This window comes from Centroberyx gerrardi, chromosome 8 (genome assembly GCF_048128805.1).
Source record: "Centroberyx gerrardi isolate f3 chromosome 8, fCenGer3.hap1.cur.20231027, whole genome shotgun sequence".
In the NCBI taxonomy this organism is placed as follows: Eukaryota; Metazoa; Chordata; class Actinopteri; order Beryciformes; family Berycidae; genus Centroberyx; species Centroberyx gerrardi.
In genome coordinates, this window is record NC_136004.1 from 13,689,657 (window position 1) to 13,710,286 (window position 20,630).

Genomic DNA, 20,630 nt, shown 5'->3' on the forward strand with positions numbered 1-20,630 from the left:
ACGCATATAGTGATTGGTTTGTATTTGCAGAGTCGCAGGGTAACTATAAAGCTAATAACTTAACTGAATCAATAAATCGATTATTATCTATTTATAAAGGTTTGAAACTAGTTGTCATTTGAAACTGAGGCGTTACTGGCTAGTGGCTTTGAACAGCTAACAGCTAACGATAGTTGTCAGGGATAGTTGCTAACGCAGCTAACAGTTAAACGCTACCTGAGTTTGCTGTTAAGTCAGCGGTCAAATCTTTTGCCTGGCACATCACCGCTATCATCTGTCCTTAGTGGGAACAGCATAATTGTGCAACCTAAAGTCAATCAACTCATACTTTGTTCACACAGAGGCTAGCTTGCAAGAGTTGCTGATTATTTCAGACTCACTTGATATGAGGATGTTCTGATGCGTTTAATTATTTCTCTCAGATATTCACGGGATGTCGAGTAAAGAAGTGAAAACTGCACTGAAAAGTGCTAGAGAAGCCATAAAAAACAAGGAGTTCAAAGAGGCTCTGAAACACTGCAAGGTGAGGCATCCCACATCCAGGTATCAAGGCAAAGGAGGCAATGAGGCAAATGTAGTTCTTGAACAGAAATATTGAACCACTGACTTCCCTCTCTTCAACCTGGCTTTAGGCTGTTTTGAAGCTTGAGAAGAACAACTATAATGCGTGGGTGTTCATCGGCTTGGCAGCCAGTGAACTGGAGCAACCGGACCAGGCACAGACAGCGTACAGAAAGGCCCTGGAGCTGGAGCCTGAGCAGCTGCTGGCATGGCAGGTAAGATAGGACAACTTACATCTGGTCAGTGCTCTCTCAAACTGACAACATGCCATCAACTGATACTGTGTGATCACTGAAATACAGTTACATGCCATTTGTTAAAGAGGATGCCACTGGGGACAATGCGTAAGAAATGTGTCATACAGAATTTTTACTGAGGCCCTTGTAAATACTCTAAAAGCCTGAACTGTACCAAAAGCTACATTTGTGTTTCAGGGGTTAGCTAATCTTTACGAGAAGACTGACCAGTGGGATTTCAAAACCGAGCTGCCTGACGTCTATCAGAAGCTTACTGAGCTATATGCAAGGTATGCTATTGAAGAACCTCTCCTTCAGCCATGTTTCTTAAAATTGAGTAGACAATTATGCATCACATATTTGATTTCTGATGTTGTTGATTCTCCTTCTGTACTCCATCCACAGTTCTGACAAAACCAAATGTTATGAGGTGATCAGAAAACTGTCAGATATCTATCAATCGGACAAAGAATATTTAAAGGTATGTAACTTCTAAGGTATATTATGTTCAAGACTTAATGAGAGTGGAAGAGACAGACAGCGTTGGGTACTTAGTTTCACTCATGAATGCGTGTGTGTACGTAGTTGGCAAAGGTTTGGATTCGGCTCATCCAACTGAAGGAGGAGGAAGCTGTGGAGAAGACGGAGCTGCTGCAGCTATGGCAACAGATGACCCGTCTCCTCTCAGACTGCATGGATGTGGAGGAGCAGGACAATGAAACTCAACAGCATGTAAGATTTCCCCCAATATACAATGAAACTCAGCAGCATGGGATAATATACTAAATATTATGTGATTGCATTCAATTCGTCAATAGCCTAAATCCCTAGGTGGAGAAAATAAGGCTAGCCTGTTGTTATTTTTAGCAATTTTGTGCAATAAATAAATGGATAGACACCCAATAGTGGCTGTGACAGAGACATAGAAATCTGGACTTGTATTACACTCAAATACTACGGCCCTGTGTTGAAGCACATGATTGCGGCATAAAAGCTACTATGTCTCTCTTAATGCCATTTTAGTGAAACTGTCCCTATGCTGTCTGCCCATTGGTCACTGTTGTGGTCATTGTCTTTGGCTATGACAGTTAATCACAGCATTTGAGAAGGCCATGGTTCTCACCGATCCTGTGCCAGGAGAGGAACACAGGAAGGTCTCAGCCGACTATGTCACATGTCTTTCTAAAGTAAGTACGCTCTCTCTCTCAGATGTTTGTGTTTCACCATCGCAGAAATACAAGGACATTGTCAGTGTGTGCATATCCACTGATAGGACTGAAATTAGGCCAGCTCATTGTCCTAATTCAGCTGCTGATCATGAATGTGTCCTCTCTGTAGCTTTCACATGAAGAAGCCAAAATGAAAGAGGCATGTGAGTCCATGCTGTCCCTCTACCCCAGCCAAAGTTATCCTCTTGAAGTCCTTTGTTCTCACTATCTCAAAACGGGTAAGACACTCTTGTCTCACTCATTAAAGACAAAGTCACAGTGATTAACTTTCTCACACAGATTCAAGTAGCTGTCTATAAGAAGCTATCAAAGTGCCATTGTAAATGAGTACAATTTTGCATTCGCATTCAAAAAGTCAGTCAGTAGATGGCACAGCCAATGTTAATACATGCTTTGTTTTCATTTGAAGGCGTCCAGAGTGAGGATGCAGGCAGCTGTTTCTCCCGGCTCCTGGAATTGGCCCCCAACAGTGGGTTAGGTCATTTGGGTCTGGGCACCAAAGCTCTACAGGAGGGCAAATATGAAGTTGCCATTAAGGACCTGGCACGAGGTTAGTTTGCACTTCAACAAAGAATGCATCCTGTTCTTAGGGCAAGAGGTACCTGAACACGCTTTTACTCGACACATACTGCTTAAGCCTTTAAGCTAATCTCACCATGAGCAGCGCTGTAATTTGGAAGTTGGGCTCTGTGGAATCTGTGCTGACAGTCTGTGACTTGACTGACTGTTCTGTTTCATTAGGGTTGAAGAAAATGGGCTCCAGTACAGGATGGTGCAGCCTGGCGCAGGCCCAGCTCAAAATGCACAGATACTCCGACAGTGCTACATCCTGCTCCCAAGGTATGGGTAGTCTACTGTATATTCTCAAAGTCATCCAGTTGATCTGACAACAGAATCTGATCACTGATCAATCGCTCAAGAATTGGTTAGGTCTTTTTCCAGGGTCTAACAGAATTTAATTTATTAGGGTTTAGTGTAATTTATTAAAAACCCACCAGAGTGATATATGGTGTTAGAGACAAGGACGCTAATCACTGCATCATCTCAGGGTGTGTCTTGAGTGGTCTGAAGCTGTCTTTGGTCCCTCAAGGAGACACTGAACTCAGGTGTGTGTCTGGTTTTGTTCTATCAGGTCTGACACTGTGTGTGTCTGGAGACGAGGAGCTGCGGCTGAGGCTCCTGAGGCAGAGGCTGGAGGCCCTGGTCAGGAGTGGGGAGGAGAAGGCTTCAGACCAGGCCTTGGAGACACTCTCACAGGTAATGCACACAAGCGTGCGCACACAAGCACATACACTCACACACACACACACACACACACACACACACATATTTACCCACCTACTCGTTGCTGTTCTTCCATTGTGTTTTATTACCTCCACCAATGAGGCAATGATTTCCCCCACGTCTGTTTGTCCGTCCATCCGTCCATCCGTCTGTTAGCAGGATATCTCAAAAAGTTTGCACAAAACTTGTGCAAGGTTGGTTGTGGGCCAAACTTTTCATGTCGATTGGCCAAACGGGGTGTGGTGGTGGGTGTGGCATATCACCAAATGGTGCAGAACCTCTGAACAAATTCAAGTATCACTACAAAATTGTATTTACAGCCTTGTCACAGGACAAGGAAAGTAAAGATGTAATATATAATGATCCAAAAAATTATAATACTGCTTTGGCATCTGCTTTTTTGGCACGAGAATGAAATTGTTGCGCCACCGGTCACTCACTTGTAGCACCGTCCATCGTTGAGCAGTTTAAAATGCAAGTAGGTGTGTGTGTGGGTGGGGGGGGTGGAGGACGGGTTGGGAGAATTCAAAATTAAATCTTTAATACACAAGGAAATGCACATTATACTTTGTTTTTTTCTAGCCAGCCTGTCTTCCTCTTTCTGAGTTGTTTTTCCACTTTTTCTTTAGATCCCAGATGGTGAAAAAGACCCAGTTCTGGTAGCCTTTAAAGGAAGAGCGTATCTGAACAAAGGACAGGTTGACCAAGGACTTCAGGTAAGGTATCTCTTACCTACTGAATTCTGCCTAATGTAAATGTCAGAGTTATGATATGATACCATATGATATGATATGAGCTACCTGATCAGGAAATGCAGTGTTGCAGTAGGGATAGATAATTACAGCTGAATATATAATTTTGGCACATTGACAGTGTTGAACAAAGGACAATGCTTACAGTTTCAGATAAATGTCTAACCTTTATCTTCATATACTCCAAAAGAGGAAAGAGTTATATTTCTTAGACACAAAAAAGATTGATGCAGAGAAAATAATTGCATCTTCCATAGGTGTCTTCTGAGCTGCTGGTCTCTAACCCTAACCTGGCCCAGGGGTTGGCACTGAGAGGACTGGCACAGTTAGCCCAGGGCCAGCACCAACTGGCAGAGCAGAGGTAAATAACTCCATATGTTTCTCTCTCTTGGTTCATGCAAAGCGTGCCTGTGTGCTTCCATCTAAGTGTGTGTCAGCCTACCTTGTCATAGCTTTGCATGGTAGAAATTGCTGCCCTCCAAACCTTTTCTCTCTTGCTTTTCCACATGGTGTAGTTTCCTGGAGGCGGCAGGCCAGAGCCCAGACAGTGGGGAGTACTATTTCCTCCTGGGACAGCTCTACTGGGACATGGGAGAAGAGACCCGTCGAGACCGGAGCAAAGCCCATACACACTTGCTCAAGGTTAGTACAGTTGTTATGGAAAAAAGTTTGGATTTTTAATGGGTATGGGCCATCTCTTACTAGTACCATTGTGATTGATGAGTTATGTTGCAGAACACTATATATCCACTTTAGAAAAGAAAAAAATTAGTTCATCATTTAGTCTCTAAAATATAGATGGTCCACTCTGTATTATCGTTAAAAGGGTTGAACTTACCTGCTAATCTTTAAAAAGTGCCACAATATGTTTCATTTTTTGCTAGCAATCGTTTTGCTATATATGTCTTTTTTTCAAATGGTAGATATCTTATTTTTGAGCCAAACTCTGCATTTGTACATTTCAGGCTGCGAAGCTAGACCCAAACCTTGGCTGTGTGTTCCGCTACCTTGGACATTATTACCGGGAGGTGGCTAAGGATCGTGGTCGGGCGCGAGGCTGCTATAAGAAGGCCTTTGAGTTGGACAGCAGCGATGCCGAGTCTGGAGCTGCCTCTGTGGATCTCAGTATGGAGCAGGAGGACATGGTGAGCGGCCTGGTGGTGGCAAACTGTAGTGGCAAACGGGCACAAAAACAAACCTGCAAGCCACGGTGTTCAGAGCTGTCGTGTGTTTTTAGAGTTTTTTCTTACTGATGTTTAGCTTTCCCCTTGCCCCTTTCCTTCCTCCTCTTCTCCCTTCCCTTTTTACCCTCCCCTTGTCCTTCTCTGCATGCCATAGGACACTGCCCTGGCAGTACTTCAGTCGGTGATAGAGAAAGCCACTCCAGGCTCCGCCAAGTGGGCCTGGATGAGACGAGGCCTTTACCACCTGAAGGTCGGACAGCATCCACAGGCTATCGCTGAGTAAGAATCTTAAATCTGAATCTTAAACAACATTTTTTATTTAATGTAATTCTGCTCAGTATTGCTTCAAATGATATAGGGCTGCAGCTATCGATTATTTTAGTAATCGAGTATTCTACCGATTATTCCATCGATTAATCGAGTAATCGGATAAGAAATACTTTTGCTTTATTAAAGAGCAATAGTAAATATACAAAAGAGAAAAGCTGTCCGCACGAAGCTGTCCATACGACACTGTGATTTACTGAAAACGAGGTGAAATAATTATTATTATTGATATTTATTACTAGGCCTAAATATCATACAAGTTCATAAGACTGGCTAATGTACATTTATTTACTATGTTGAAGGGTTGCCCTACACCTGCTGACCCTACTCACTGCAATCAAACTAAACTGAATATACCTGCTGTATTGGACTGGTGCATTTTAGGCTCCAATTGCCACTTACACCACCTGATATTTTGCTTTCTGGGGTATTTTATGCATCACTGTGAGGGGAGTAGGTGTGTGTGTGTGTGTGTGTGTGTGTGTGTGTGACTATCATAATAATAACATGAATGAAGCTCAGGCTTTCACAAATTGACTGCAGCATTTTATTTTCTGTGGTTATTTTCTTGAGCAAAACTTAGCTAACTTAGGGACATCATAACTAGCCACCATATTGATTTACGTTCTTAACTAGCCATTACATATAGCCATAATTAACGTGCATTCTTTACTAGCCTTCATCTCATCCCGTTTTAATATTAAGTGCTGACTCCGCCCACCCGGGCCAGTTTCGGCATACGCCGGTAGCAATTACAAGTGGACCATATCCTACAGTCCCTGCTCTCAGCGGAGGGAAGGAGCTACGCTGTGTGTGGGAAGCGCTGTGACCGTCAGACCTCTCTGGATTAGACAAGCAAGTAGAGAAAACCGGCATCAGCCGAACCAATTTATTGCCAAATGCTTTGGGATTCAACACATTAACATTGCTTCCCATGGTCAGAAAAAGTCGGCAGATTTGTCGCTAGTCGCTTTTGAGAAATAAAGTCGCCAGGGGGGTCTGAAAAGTCGCTAAGTCTAGCGACAAAGTCGCCAAGTTGGCAACACTGGATCCGAAACTTTGGACACTTTCTGTCGTTTTCTCTGGCCTGTCTCTTCTCTTCGCCCCTCGCTATTTTCTCTCTCTTTCTCCAGCGCGTTGTGCAACAGTAATAATCATCCGTGCGAAACACTGAGTGTGTATATAGTTATATGGATTAAACGAAGCTTCGATGCAAAGAATTTGCATCGATGATTTTTAGTAATCGAGTTACTCGAGTTTCTCGAGGAATCGTTTCAGCCCTAAAATGATATTACATTGGTCTTTGTCATTCCGTGCCACTTTTTTGAGCTCTTTAAGCCCTCGTGCAATTTAGTTTTTTTATTTTAGTCTGCAGGCAGCATTGAGAGCAGACCCTGAGGACTGGGTGTGCTGGGAGTGTTTGGGCGAGGCCTACCTGAACCGCCGGAGCTTCACAGCAGCTCTGAAGGCCTTTGGCAAGGCCCATGAGCTTCAACCCTCCTCCATCTACAGCGTCTACCAGACAGCAGCAATCAAACAGATTCTGGGCAAGTTCAAAGAGGCTGCGGCAGAGTACCTGCAGATCACGACACGGGAGGACTATGTCCCTGCTCTCAAAGGTAGGCGTGTGTCAGTACCTGTCTTTTTGATATTCTCTCAACTGTCAGTCTTGTACTTAATTTGGAATTATGTTACGTTTTATTGCATATCTCAAGTGGGTCATCTCTTTTATGATCTGCTACTGGTTGTTTAATTAGTTTTCTGTGATCTGTTGTTCAGGTCTAGGGGAGTGTCTACTCTCACTGGCAAAAGGTTTAATGGAAGATTACAGAGATGGAGGGGCTATAGACCTCATTCAGCAGGCTATAAAAAACCTCTTCAGGTAATGACTAGAAATTTGTTTTACTAGCAACTCTTCATGTGAAACAAGGCTTCATCTGTGACCCATTTTATCCCAGCATCAGACTGATGATTTCTCGTTTCATTCATCTATCCATTCACCTCTCCTTCTGTCCTCAGAGCAGTGGAGCTGCGTCCAGACCTGTCCTGTTTGTGGAAGCTGCTGGGAGATGCCTGCACCACAGTCAGCACTGTGTCTCCAAACAGAGCCCGGGTTCTAGTGCCAGGCCCATTGGCTGGGTTAGACCCCGCCACCCAGAGCCACACTCTCAACCAGGCCCAGACACTCAAAGTCGGCGAGAGGTATGACCACCAACAGGCTTGGAATCACTGTGTCACGCATGACTTGGCCACAAGGTTTCAGACCTGCCTCAACCATTGCTACTCTGCTAATCCTACATCTTCACTGTTGTTGTTAGGGTTAGTTAGGGTTATTGGACTTTGCACTGTAAAAAGTCAGGAAAAAAGAATAAAGTACAGTTGACATTGAGTAGTTTTAATGGCATAATGGTCTTATTGTTGGCCTTGGATAGACTCTAGACATTGAATGAGTGTGTGTCTGGTCTGTAGGTGCTATGGTCATGCTTTGAAGCTGATGCCTGAGGCCCCCAGCCTTTGGTTTGACCTGGGACTCAACTATCACCGCCAGGCCAGCCTACCCTGCCCTACAGAGGGAGACCAGAACTCCCCAGCCCTGCTCCTGGAGAAGGCCCAGCAGGTAATACTCTCTGTCCTGTACAACCATTTAATAAATTAAGGCATCCGCAAGACTTGAATTTCCTAGACTGCCAAGTCTTTGATTATTTTATTTTACATAGTTTGCTTGCAAAATTATTTTTTTTAACCAGTCTCCTTGTCTCTTCTCAGTGTGTGAAAAAGGCTATCATGATGGACAGTGGGAACCATAGCTACTGGAATGCCCTGGGAGTGATTGCCATGAGCAAAGGTAATAATAGACTAACTCACTCTTGTAAATAATTTGTGTGACCTCTTTTTTATTGACCTAGGTCAGAAGAACTAATGACATTTCTTCCTGACATTTTTTTTTTCTCTGACACCAGGTCTTGAGAACTTTGCCCTGGCTCAACATTGCTTCATCAAGTCCATACAAGTTGAGGCAAACGTAAGTATTGCACATTTGTTTGTATACAGGTGGTGAATTGTATTCCCAGATAAAATATTCATCTTTTTATTCTATTTTTGCTAACCCACAATAGAATGTTGTTGCCTGGACCAACCTCGGTGCCATGTATTTGAAGAAGGAAAATATAGAGGTACGTGGTAGTTGGTGTTCTTTCATCATTTTTGGATTTATCAAAGTTGGCTGCCCTTTTCATAGTATAATAATAATACTTCTTCTCCTGATTTCCCAGCTTTCACACGAGGCCTTCAAGATTGCCCAGTCCTTGGAGCCGCTTTATGTGACCTGCTGGATCGGACAGGTACTGGACCCCATCTTAGACAAGACTTCATCTAGCAAAGACATTATGAGACACAGGTTTCAAAATCAGTTCAGTGACACACACCAGTAACCGTACTCCAGGAAATCCTACTTACTGGAATGCCATGCTGTCTTGGACCTTTTTTCTAGTCCCTTCTTTCTCTCTCACTGTCTAAATCATATTCTCTCCATCCCTTTGTCTTCCTGCCAGGCGCTGATTGCAGAGACAGTGGGAAGCTACGATACCATGGACCTCTTTAGGCACACCACTGAGCTCAGCACACATGTGGGTGATCTCCCAAAACCATTATGGTTACTGTCGTTATTCCCACACATTAGCCTGCTAATGAGAATTCAATCTTTCCTTCATGTCTCTGTCACTCTCCTTAATCTTCTAATGTTAGCCTTATGTTGGTACTAATTTAGTCATTAGGGATGATACTGTGATGAAACAGAAAAGTGATTTTTCACCTACTTTGTCACACTCCACGTTCCTCTCCTTTCTTTCCCTCCTCCCCATCTATTTCTCCTCTCTACTACTCCTCTTTCGCATCTGCAGACGGAGGGAGTGAAAGGCTATGCCTACTGGGTGTGTGCCACCCTGCTGGATAAGAGCAACAGAGACTCTGAGCTGTACCGCTACAACATAGTCCAGATGAACGCCGTCTCTGCTGCTCAGGTGGCGCTCAGCAAGTACACAGGTACTGCACGTGTGTGTGTGTGTGTGTGTGTGTGTGTGTTTGTGCGCATGCATCCATGTAGGTAGTTGGGTCATGTGTTACAGACAATGGTGTGTGACATTTTCGTCATCTTCTTTTCAGAGAGGATCCAGTCTGACCCTGATGCCTTCATTATGCTGGGCTACCTGAACGAGCATCTGCAGCTGAAGATGCAGGCTGTACAGGCTTACCAAAGGTGTGACACTAACGGACTCCATCTGTCTCTGTCTTTTTCTTTCAGCCTGTCTGTTAGATTGAGACAGTATAGAGATAATATAATAGGAAAAGAAAGTTGTACCTCTGTTTGATCTATAACAAACTCATTATCATACTCAATAGTTAAATTATTGTAATTTTTATGTTTATAACTCACTCCTGTATGTGTTTTCTGAACTCTCTTTCCTCAGAGCTGTTGAACTGCTTCAGTCCATGTCCTCTACAGAAGAACTGGCTTTTGCTCTGGGCAGCTATGGTCGTGCATTATGGTAACAACCAGCTGTCTTATTACCATTTTCTTTAACCGTCATTGAAAATGCGCAATTAATTTACCCCACCTGGTGAATTTCAAATGAATGATGTAAACATCCACTGATTGGTCAACACAAACAGCATGCCTCAAAACATTTCCCATGTGTCATGCTCAAGCCTTTTGCATATCCCGCTGTGTCCTCCACAGCACCTCAGGCCAGTGGGACGAGGCGGTGCGTGTTTACTCTTCCACTCCACTACAGGAGCTCTATGATCTGGCTGGACTGGCTCTGGCCTACTGCAGGGCAGGACTCATCCCAGAGAGCATCAACGGTGAGGAGCCACACTGAAATCAGAGATATAGCGTGTGTGTGTGTGTGTGCGTGCATGACAGACTTGTACATTATCGATAAAGTATATACACACGTGTTTCAGTATGACCATGGTGTGTATCTTTTGAATTAAATTAACTGTGTGTGTGTGTGTTCTCAGCCTATGAGCGTGCCCTGGCTGTGGCCTCCAGTGAGAAGGACAAGGCTTACATCTTGACAGCTCTGGCCCTGCTTCAGCACAGGCAGGGTAACCTCGACCCAGCCAAGACTCTGCTCTTTAAATGGTGAGTCCATCTGCTAACATTGACTCTCTTTGCCAAAATACCTGCCCAAAATACCTAGCCTACCTAGCCATTTTTCAAGTCAAACTGCACTGGTCAGCTAGCCTTGTTCAAACCCTCTATTCATGTAATCATTGCATTCATTGTCAGTGAAATGACAAAATAATTGCATAACTACTAATACCTTTTTCCTCATTTGCGTGTGTAACAATAATGTGAACAGTACCTTTGGAGCTGGAAATGATTCAGTGTGTTGCTCAACGACACTTCAGCAGGGTGAATGCATGTGTGTACATATTTGTCTGTGTATCTGCTCATGGTTATATATCTCCTGTCTCCACAGCTCCATGTTAAAGGAGCCTATCCCAGAGTCTCTGCTGTGTTTATGTGCGCTGGGTTTGGTCCACGGTGACGCTACGCTCGCTGGTGCTGCCCTGACAGAGCTGCTGAAGCAAGGCTCAGCCACTGGGAGCGCTGTGGAGCAGCGATGTCTGCTCACCTGCTCCCTGCTGGCCCTACAGGGCAACTACAGCGCCGTGCAAAGAGAGGCTGCCAGAGCCGTACACAGGTAAACTGTTTGATTCAGTTGTTCAGAGTATCCTACTGATAGAAGAAAGTAGGGATGGGCAAATGATATGTGACCAAACGCCATACACCCAGCCTCATTTAACTTTACAGGAGACCCATTTACATCAGAAAATGTTTGATCAAAATTCATTGTTTTGATACAGTTATTAATAACTCAAACAGAATCATTTTGTCCTCCCTATTATGTAACATACCATTTTAAATCTCTTAATGCAAAGATCAATAATCTATGAAAAACAAAAAAATCTTGCAGTGTGTCAGTTTTTCCACCCATCACATGTTCTTTTGCTCTTGCTGATTTCTACAGCTGACCTCTTTCAAAGTTACAGCGATGTAACATGCATAATTATATTCATGTGATTAATAGAAAATGTTTATATAAGATATACATTCTGTAAAGGTTTTTGACCTGTATGTTTATTTGGTTACTTTGTCTTCTTTGCAGCAATCCAGGCAACCCATCTCTATGGGCCTTGCTGTCCAGACTGGTACCACAGTACTACCCCAGGAAGGCCAATGTAAGTCTATACACACACACACACACACACACACACACACACACACACACACACACACACACACACACACAACTCACACATTCAAAGCAAACCCAGGAAATCCAACATAATATACTCACACACAGTTATTGGAGCTTCCTCATGGGCAGGATAAACTCTTGCTGTTATACTGTTGGACACGTCAGCATCCTTCACTCACCATGACTCTTTAATTCCAGTATTGCTTGGTAGGGTTCATGCTTCTATCTGCTTGTATTCCAGGGTGGAGCGATGGCAGGCCATGTCGCCTGTCTCTCCAGTATGACCCAAGGAAAGGTGAGTGTTTGTGTGAGCTTAGAATTATGTTGAAATGGTTTGTGTGTCTTTCTCTGTTCTGTTCACTCTCCTTTTATTTTACACTTCCTTCCTCCTCACTGTGCTCCCCTCTGAGTCTTAGACAATATCATAATTTAATTTAATGACACGGCCACATAACAAATTAGGTCAAAATTGTCTTCTGCATTGTGGACGGAGAGTCTGTTGGTCTACTCTTTTGCCTCAACTGCATTCATGTTTAATCTGTATTACATTGTTGATATGTCAACAGCCAAAATATGCTAAATTTTGTTCATGTCCCAGTACTTTTCATTATTGACTGTATCTCTGCCACAGTGTTTGTGCATTTCCTGAACTGATCTGACCTGTGTGTGCCTGCAGAGGGCGTTGTTGTACAGTGGAGTGAACCAGCTGGCTAGTGGGAGACACTCGGGAGAGGACAGTCACAGGAACGCACTGAAGACCATGCAGAGAGCTGTGCTGCTCTGCCCTGGTAGACACACACACACACACACACACACACACACACACACACACTTTAGACTCCATCACATATACACACTAACCAAAAAAGAAGAACCACAATGACAGATATGTGCAGATTTTGTTGTTGTTGATTTATGTTTCAAGTTTGTTTATTTATATAGCCCTTTATCACAAGCATGTCTCAAAGGGCTGAGCCTAACTAGATCTAACTGATCAACACTCAACCAGAACAGAGTGATATAGGACAAACATCAGAAGAGTAAGACACACAAAAACAAATGCTTGCAAGCTCCTCTATAGCAAAGCTGTAATATCACTGAGAACATGTCTGTGTGAGATGTGTGTGTGTGTATCCATATCTGATTCTCCACTCTCCTCTCTGCTTTCAGATGACCCAGCAGCATGGGCAGGATTAATGGCTGCCTGTCACACAGAAAACACTTCCTGTTTCCTTTCTGGCTCTGCTCCTCGCAGACTAGGACTGGAGCAGATCCTGATGTCAGTGGTCTCTGAGAAAGGTCAGGAGTGTGTGTGTGTGTGTGTGTGTGTGTGTTTTACTGTGTTTAGTGTGTGTTTTGTGTGTATCTGACTGACTCCCTTCTGTATCCCAGTGCATAGTGTGGAGGAGATAGAGCGCCCTCTAGCCCAGGCTCTGGAAGGCTGGGTGCTACAACAGGCAGTGACTGGTCTCACACTGGGGGGACAACTGGAGCAGGCCGAGGCCCTCTGCTCACAGGTGGAATATGAACACACACATAACAAAAATATGGCCTACTACCCCAGACATTGACTGAAGTTCAGTATATGTATGTTAAGTGCTGCATCTGTGTGTCTACACACTAACAAGCATGTAATTTGTGATGAGGTGCGACCAGCTTGGCGCTGAATTAACTCAATCAGGATTAGAACCTGTGATCTCTGGTGTGGCAAACTATGCTTGCCGAGCAACTGAGCTAAGCTCAAAGAGATGCAACAATCAGGCCCATACAGTCTAATAGCCGTGTCCTACAATAGCACATGCCCAGTAAAGTTTTTTTAAATTTTTGTGACCGACCAAAAGTGTGAGTTATACTAGCTGCTGGTCACAGCTAAAAACACATCCGCCTTGTGCAGCAAACCAAAGTGTCGCACTCACTTAGCACAGGTCACTGCCTTCTTTTCCAAACATCGTCTAGTCCATAGCCTCAGTTCTGGGGACTTAATCTCCTCCCCCGTCTATCTGCCACTTATCCTCAGCATCATTTTCTGAATTACTTTAATTAACTGTACAAGGGGTTAGATTGGTACCAGACAGAAATTAACATGGTTGATGCACTGTACAGGCTACATGTGTAGTAAAAAAACAAAAAGACTATTTTATGTAAGACAAAATAAATTTAGATTTTACTTCTCCATGCCCTCCCCCCTCCATTACTGCGTTCCTCATGCTCTCCCTGCATTTGTCCCAGGTGCTGAGTGTTTCTCCAGAACACCCAGCAGTGATGCTGTCACTGAGACGGGTGCAGTGTCAGCGCCTCCTCTTGGCCAATGGTGGTACTGCCCTCCCAGACTCGGTGCTGGAGCAGCTCAGCAGCACTGTCATGGTTAACCCCACCAACCTTGGGGCGTGGCATGTAAGTGGATACTCCATTATTTGAAATACAGCATGAGTGTCTTGGATTGTAGTAAATTACTGATGAGCAGCAACTCTTTAATTTTAAGCATCATTTGTTCCGTGGTTTAAAATGTTAAAGGGTGCTATACCTCATTGTTACCGCACACACAGTGAGAACAACCAAACCAACCAAACTCCATTACATCTCCATATGGAGAGGCTTGAAAATATTATGAGTGGCTAGTGTAGCCTGAGCAGTTGCTGTTGTAAAAGGTTGAGGTCATCTTGTAATGAAATCATATGATGGCTCTCTCTCCTGACCAAAACACAGCAATGTTCTCTTTCTCCCGCTGAGAGACCGGGCTAATGAAAACCATTGCTGTGCCCTGCTCGAGACCTTCGATTGCTGCACTTAACATCAAATGGCTGAAGCCAGCAGGGGGAAAGTGTGGAAGTGCAGGGGGGGAAGCGTATCAGCTGTGTTCTCTCTTTCAACCATTCCATTTAACTCCTAATATTATGGAAAAAACAAGTGCCCTAGCCTCAACATATTCCATCATGTTGTTACTGTGTGTAATATGTTATACATTTAACTTCATTCCTGTTATCATGACAACATTGTATTGTGAAGCCACTTGCACACTTATACACCTTGTACATTTATATCTATATTTGCTACAAATCTAAGCAAGAGGCAGTGGATTGCTATTGTAATCAGTGATTATTCAGATGTAACCTCATTACTGATTGAGGAAAAAGGGAGTGACTCATTTTTATCCCTGTCTTCCTCTCATGATTTCCACTGTACCACCTTTCTGGACGTCCTGCTTCCCTTCACTCATTTCTTTCCCTCTCCTCTCCTAAACTTACCCTCATCCCATGGTGCCTCTCCTCTTACAATCTCCTGTCCTCTCATCTCCTCTCCCCTTTCCCTCCCACCTTCTTTCTCTTGTTTCCTCTCCCACCGTTCCCTCCATAACACTCCCATTCTCTCTATTTTTCTCACCATTCGCTCACCCCACCGCTCTCTTCCTCTCTTTCTCCCAGTGGCTGGCTGAGGTGTATCGTAGCCAGGGCCTGCTGGTCCAGGCAGTCATGGCTTACAGACAGAGCCTGCAGCTTGCCTCACAGCTGGGCCTGCATAGCAGCCAGGTAGCCAGCCTGCTCCGACTAGCCCTGCTGGCCCTAGGATCCTGCATGGTGAGTTCTCTATAGGATATAACATGAATATACAGTGGATCCAAAATATTCCTGATTAGGATAAAAAGATGAACATGTTCAGCAGTCAGTCATCTTTATTTCTGCAATATTGTTGCCACAAACAAGTACATTTGAGATATTTGAAAGACAGGAATATGGTATTGTGGGATAGAGGTAAATTTTACACTTAGTTGGGATGGTAACCTAGACTGCATGTTTTTCTTTTGCCCCGACAGTGACAACGCTGTTTTAGAAGTGAGAATTAGTATGGTTTAACACCGATGACAGGCTCTCTATAGGAACAGACGGAATAGACTTATATTACTAGGCACACACACACACACACACACACACACACACACACACACACACACACACACACACACACATATACACTACATTAGTATGATGGTCACAAACTGCAGGGCTAGAGGCTTCTTCTTTCCACATGACGTCACATGAGCAGCAACAAGGTAGAGGAGATGAGAGATGGGTAAATATCCATATGTGAAATTATAGGATCAGCAGCCAAGGCCATGTGGAAATGCAAACAGGACTAGATGCAGCCTTAATTGGAGAGGATGTGGTTTTTAGTCCACTGCTCCCAGCACAGCCGAAACCCATAGCGGCATACCAACACGATTAAGGAAATTTCTTTCTTATTTGAGGCTTTGCTAGCTCTGTGGATATCATCTCATTTTTTATTGCAGGTACTGTTCCTCTGAGACCCGCTGCCAACATTTAAAGTAGTCCTAGGTTTGTGTGCCTTGTTAGCAAACCCACTGTGACTATGTTTACAGTTGGAGAATCGCTGCTACATTTCATTTAATAAGAAGAACTTGGAGGTTTATTTTTATCTTAACCCGCACCATCTGTTTGTCACATCTCTTTTATCAAGTTAAGTATAGATGAACAGAATTCATTTTGGATTTTTAGGTGAGACCATTTTTCCCAGACAGTTTTATCCTTAACCCTGTGTGGTCATGACCTCTCAGGCTGGTGTCCCAGGTAATGACTGGAAGGACCTGGTGCTGGAAGCCACCACTGAAGTGCTGAAGCTGGGCTCATCCCCTATGGCCCTTCTCTTCCAGGCCCTGCTACACTTTGCTACCAAGATGGCAGCTAGGTCAGTGCTTGTTATACTGCGCTCTTTCCCCTGCTGCAAATAGTCTGCAGATGCGTATGGGAGTTGTGTGTCTTGTCCTGGGTGAGTATACAAATGAATTTATCCTGATGGTCAAGTTTAATACTGCATCTAAGTGACCAAATGGATCATATGATACCTGAAACTGTTCAGATTTATTACTCCAGCTGTCTTTTCAAGCTGGTAATACACCGCAGAGCAATTTACATAGCAAATGTTATTCTATCCAGACATAATGGGCCTCACAGGCCTGCCAGCAAGCTAAAATAGAGTGTTATAGTCATTGAAGAGCTGCGGAGAACAAATTTGGTATTCATAAACTGCCTAATTGGCTTGAGAAATACAGCTTGAACACCTCTGTGGCTGGCATAATCATAATATGAAAGACCAGTCATGCCAGAGACAAGTTTAGCATTTTATTGATTTTATTTGAAAACACTAATGAAAAACAGGAAGAACAATTACGGACTCAAGAGTGGGTTTCAACCCAGGCCCCTGGGGGTCTGGTGTGATTGCAAATGGGAGGTTTGTGCCAGCCAATTACAATATAGACAACAACCCAGTCATCCCATAGGTTTTTATAGCAAATGAATATAGCTGTTGTTTGCATCGACACAGTTTAAGTTTAATTCGTTTCCTGACCATTTCATGCACATATTCCACACTTTTATGCAGGCCTCACACATCGCGTTCATATATTCACAACAGATTGTGTATACGAGACATTCAGACAGACAGGGAAATGGGAAAGGGTTTGGGTAGCAATCCTGCCCACTGGGACAAACGCAAGATGGATTGTCTCGTCCCCCTGGCAGTCGTCCCATCGTCTCTGGACACCACAATCATTTTACTCCTTTGGCTGTTTCTGTGTGTGTCTTCTCCAGGGAAACCAGGCGTTTGTTGGAGAGGCTGGTGTACGTCTCCTCCCAGGACTTCCCAGTGACAGTGGTGCAGGTGGCCAGCTGGTACCTCCTCAGACACCTACATGCCAAAAACGACCAGGAGCTGATGGATGTGAGTATGCATTCAGCTACTGGAACCATATCAAGATTTTATTGTAGTGATGCTACAATAGTTAGGCCTATTTCCACAACCGTGTTTCCTAGAGAACAAAGGGATTTGAGTTCACATCCTGGACCCCACTGTTAGTATTCATACTACTGACATCACCACACCCATTTGACAATTGTTCATTTATTATGGATGTGTTAATGGACTCTCTCATGCAGTGAGAGAGAGACTAGAACAATGATAACAGCTAAATATCTTGATATATATGAAAATACATAGTGATACTGCATTAATAGTGAGATTGCATAGAGGCCAGACTGGTGACACTTAAGATTTTAAAGCATGTCTGTTTACTTTCAGCACACTTTGATAGTGAACATATTCTCTGTCAATTTGTCTTTGCAGGTCCTTTTGGAACATGCCAAAACAAATGGAGATCAAAGATTGCTGGAGTTACATTCACTGCTTACCTCCTCATCATCCTGACTCCCAACCACACACAGACACACCAGGCAGCACACTAGCAAGCCTATAACTGCATCTGCACAAATAAATAATTTGTCTATGGATTTATCCACAGCCTGCTAAAATAATGACCTTAAGCCATCACTAAATGAACTTTTTGTCTTCAGCATTATTTCACAAGTCTTCACTAAATATGTAATCAAGTTGAATGTTTACAGAAGTGGAGGCATCTGAATAGAGCTGGGCCACAGAGTAATGGTGCTCATTGGACAGTAAATATGGGTGTGATGCTATCATTATAATGAAAATTATTGGCTTTAGGTCTGTTTACTCTATTTGCAATTCAGTAAATAATCAAAAGCAGGAAAAAGTGTTATTACATAATCTATCAACACCATGACTTCAGATAAAATAACGCATGTCCACAGCCAAACTGGAATAAAAGCATTTATTCAAAATATAAAGACTGTTTCCTCTTGATTACACATTATTATAACGCTGATGTGAGAATACAAAGCTAATGCAGTAGAAAAACCTAATCGAACTTAACAGTGAACACAAATGCATCATTGCCATCAGCGATTCTTCAATTGATAGATACGATTTTGTAGATCAGTTACAGAAATTGTGTCCCCAAGTCATTATAATAATAATAATAATAACCGATACAATAATAACCCTTGTATCGGTTTGCAGCCTTTTCTTTATCTGGAAGGGAAAGGGAGTAATTCTGAGACAGGAAAAGACAGAGAGACTTTGAGTCCTATTTCCATTGCACCATGATTACAGCCTGAGTTGAGTATTTTTACTTTATTTCATTGCAACTTTAGTTTTCCCTCCACCCTATTTCTAACGCATTCTGAGGCCATATGAACCTCCATCTTTTATCCATCTGTGTTATAATCCCATCATCTTTCAAGCTATTCTTCTTCCATCTTCGAGCCTCTCAGGCGCTGGCAGGACAGACATGCTTGGTCATGAGGACGCAGATGTTTTGCCCGCAACCCCAGCACTGCTGCTTGGTGTGTGTGTGTCCCTGCAGGGTCTTTCTCTTGCACAGCGAACACACACCACCATCACCACTGCCCTGCGTCGGTCTTTTGGGGCTCTTTGCTAAGAGCTGCTGCAGCTCTGTCTGCACGGTGGTGCTTGGTGCCAGAGCGATGGCCTTGACCTCCACTCTCTTGGGGTCAAACACACAATCCTCCTCCATGCCGCTGGGCACGGCTTGCATGCCGCATTTGGGGGGCACCCAGGCGGTGTCGTAGCCCCCTGCGTTCCAGGTGTACTGCATGGGATGGTTGTCCTTGTCAATACGCTTGACGCGGCCAACACGCACACGCACCTCCAGAACTACCCGATTAGCGGGGAGACACTGCAGTGGGTAACGCTGAGCCTTTTTCTGATTGCGACTGACATACACTCCCTTTCCCAGCATGCCACCTGATGACTGTTTAAAGCCGCTGGCGATGATGAGCCGTGCGCTGGCGATGTTGGTGCCGTGGTACATGGTGTAGACGCCCTTGTCTTTGGGCTCCTGCGACTCTCCCAGCTCCACACTACGAGGAGAGACGTCATAGGTCACCTCCCAGCCAGAGAATGACACCGACATGCTGCTACACGAATATAAAAAGCAAAAGAGCAGCAGCTGTGTGAGGAAGGAAAAGAGAAAAAATACATCAGAAAAGAACTGTATAGAAATGATGGGTGTCATTTTTGTTGACATTAAATCTAAACCCTAGTCAGGACTCCAGCAAGTAGCTACTGCTGTTTCCTAGTATCGTTTCTGCCATATCTGTCACACAGTGATGACCAGTGGGACAAAACGTAGCATAACATTAAAGGGTTAACTTTTTAGTTTATTTGTATTTACACCAAATGTCCACGTTAATCACAACATTGTTTGAAGGAATAAGTGTCCCACACACTCCAAAGGTTAGAGGATAATTTACATTGTATTCAAATAGAAGGACTCAAGCCTACTTAGTTACTTTTGAATGTTAATCAGTCTATCCTAAAATGATATGATAGCATCTGGTCTGTCATTATCAACAGCACTGTTGGAGAAGGCTGCCTTTTACTCAGCAATCATATCAATACTGTATAAATAGCATAGGCCTACTTTTTAACGGCGAATGACAGATGACACTGGCTTCTCCAAATAAAACACAAGCTTAAGAAACTACTCAATCCTTCAGCAAAATGTCTATTTCATGTAGCGTGGCCGCCAGCAACTAATAACTTAACCTGTGTTCCTCATCGTGTCTGTCACTCCTGATACCCCCCTGTTTATGCAGTGATGTTGTAAATGAAAAGCTGGGTAAACTGGGTATACTATAACCTAAACTACCACCGAAATAAACTCAAATCAGTTTTATTCACAGAAAAGCGTTATTCTTTTCCTTAAAAGCCCTATCTTCATGTAGCCTTTAACTTACACCGGTTTTGTCCTACTTACCAAGACGCACACCTAGGCCTGTGTCATACAGATTTAAGTCGGCCTAAAAAGGTGATTGATTTTATATGGGTATACCCTCCAGTAGCCTACTCATCCCTACATTATGAATTGATACACTTGACCACTTTTAACCTTATC

General features: G+C 43.6%; 2 protein-coding genes across 3 annotated transcripts in view; one reads left to right on the forward strand and one right to left on the reverse strand.

Moving 5' to 3' along the window:
• The window catches only part of gig2p (grass carp reovirus (GCRV)-induced gene 2p), a 359,050-nt gene that overhangs the window by 338,310 nt on the left and 110 nt on the right, over nucleotides 1-20,630 (reverse strand). The window contains exon 2 of one of the 2 annotated variants that reach the window (XR_011785597.2): nucleotides 18,519-19,682. Coding sequence is in view for 1 of the 2 variants with exons in the window: in XM_071927470.2 (XP_071783571.1) it covers nucleotides 18,981-19,646 (666 nt within the window). In the remaining variant the exon portion in view is untranslated. Of the gene's footprint in view, nucleotides 1-18,477; nucleotides 19,683-20,630 lie in introns of those variants that run through there. The other variant, XM_071927470.2, reaches the window with a different exon arrangement.
• Nucleotides 8-18,477, forward strand: skic3 (SKI3 subunit of superkiller complex). The gene is made up of 41 exons (XM_071927466.2): nucleotides 8-39; nucleotides 423-523; nucleotides 633-776; nucleotides 996-1,087; nucleotides 1,203-1,278; nucleotides 1,383-1,529; nucleotides 1,886-1,984; nucleotides 2,136-2,244; nucleotides 2,436-2,576; nucleotides 2,768-2,866; nucleotides 3,159-3,283; nucleotides 3,940-4,026; nucleotides 4,320-4,423; nucleotides 4,578-4,704; nucleotides 5,028-5,207; nucleotides 5,401-5,525; nucleotides 6,942-7,192; nucleotides 7,353-7,455; nucleotides 7,593-7,775; nucleotides 8,043-8,190; nucleotides 8,340-8,418; nucleotides 8,534-8,595; nucleotides 8,690-8,746; nucleotides 8,846-8,914; nucleotides 9,125-9,199; nucleotides 9,473-9,614; nucleotides 9,735-9,828; nucleotides 10,040-10,117; nucleotides 10,309-10,433; nucleotides 10,593-10,716; nucleotides 11,057-11,281; nucleotides 11,747-11,819; nucleotides 12,081-12,134; nucleotides 12,516-12,627; nucleotides 13,010-13,138; nucleotides 13,232-13,356; nucleotides 14,069-14,233; nucleotides 15,262-15,414; nucleotides 16,410-16,540; nucleotides 17,443-17,572; nucleotides 17,975-18,477. The coding sequence occupies exons 2-41, from the start codon at nucleotides 434-436 to the stop codon at nucleotides 18,053-18,055; spliced, it is 4,713 nt and encodes a 1,570-aa protein (XP_071783567.2). The 5' UTR covers nucleotides 8-39; nucleotides 423-433; the 3' UTR covers nucleotides 18,056-18,477.

Coding starts and splice junctions, on each gene's coding strand:
- skic3 (XM_071927466.2), top strand. CDS start 434: ATGTCGAGTAAAGAAGTGAAAACTGCACTGAAAAGTGCTAGAGAAGCC. Junction 11,282..11,746: donor GCTGCCAGAGCCGTACACAG/GTAAACTGTTTG, acceptor TCTTCTTTGCAG/CAATCCAGGCAACCCATCTC. Junction 11,820..12,080: donor ACTACCCCAGGAAGGCCAAT/GTAAGTCTATAC, acceptor CTTGTATTCCAG/GGTGGAGCGATGGCAGGCCA.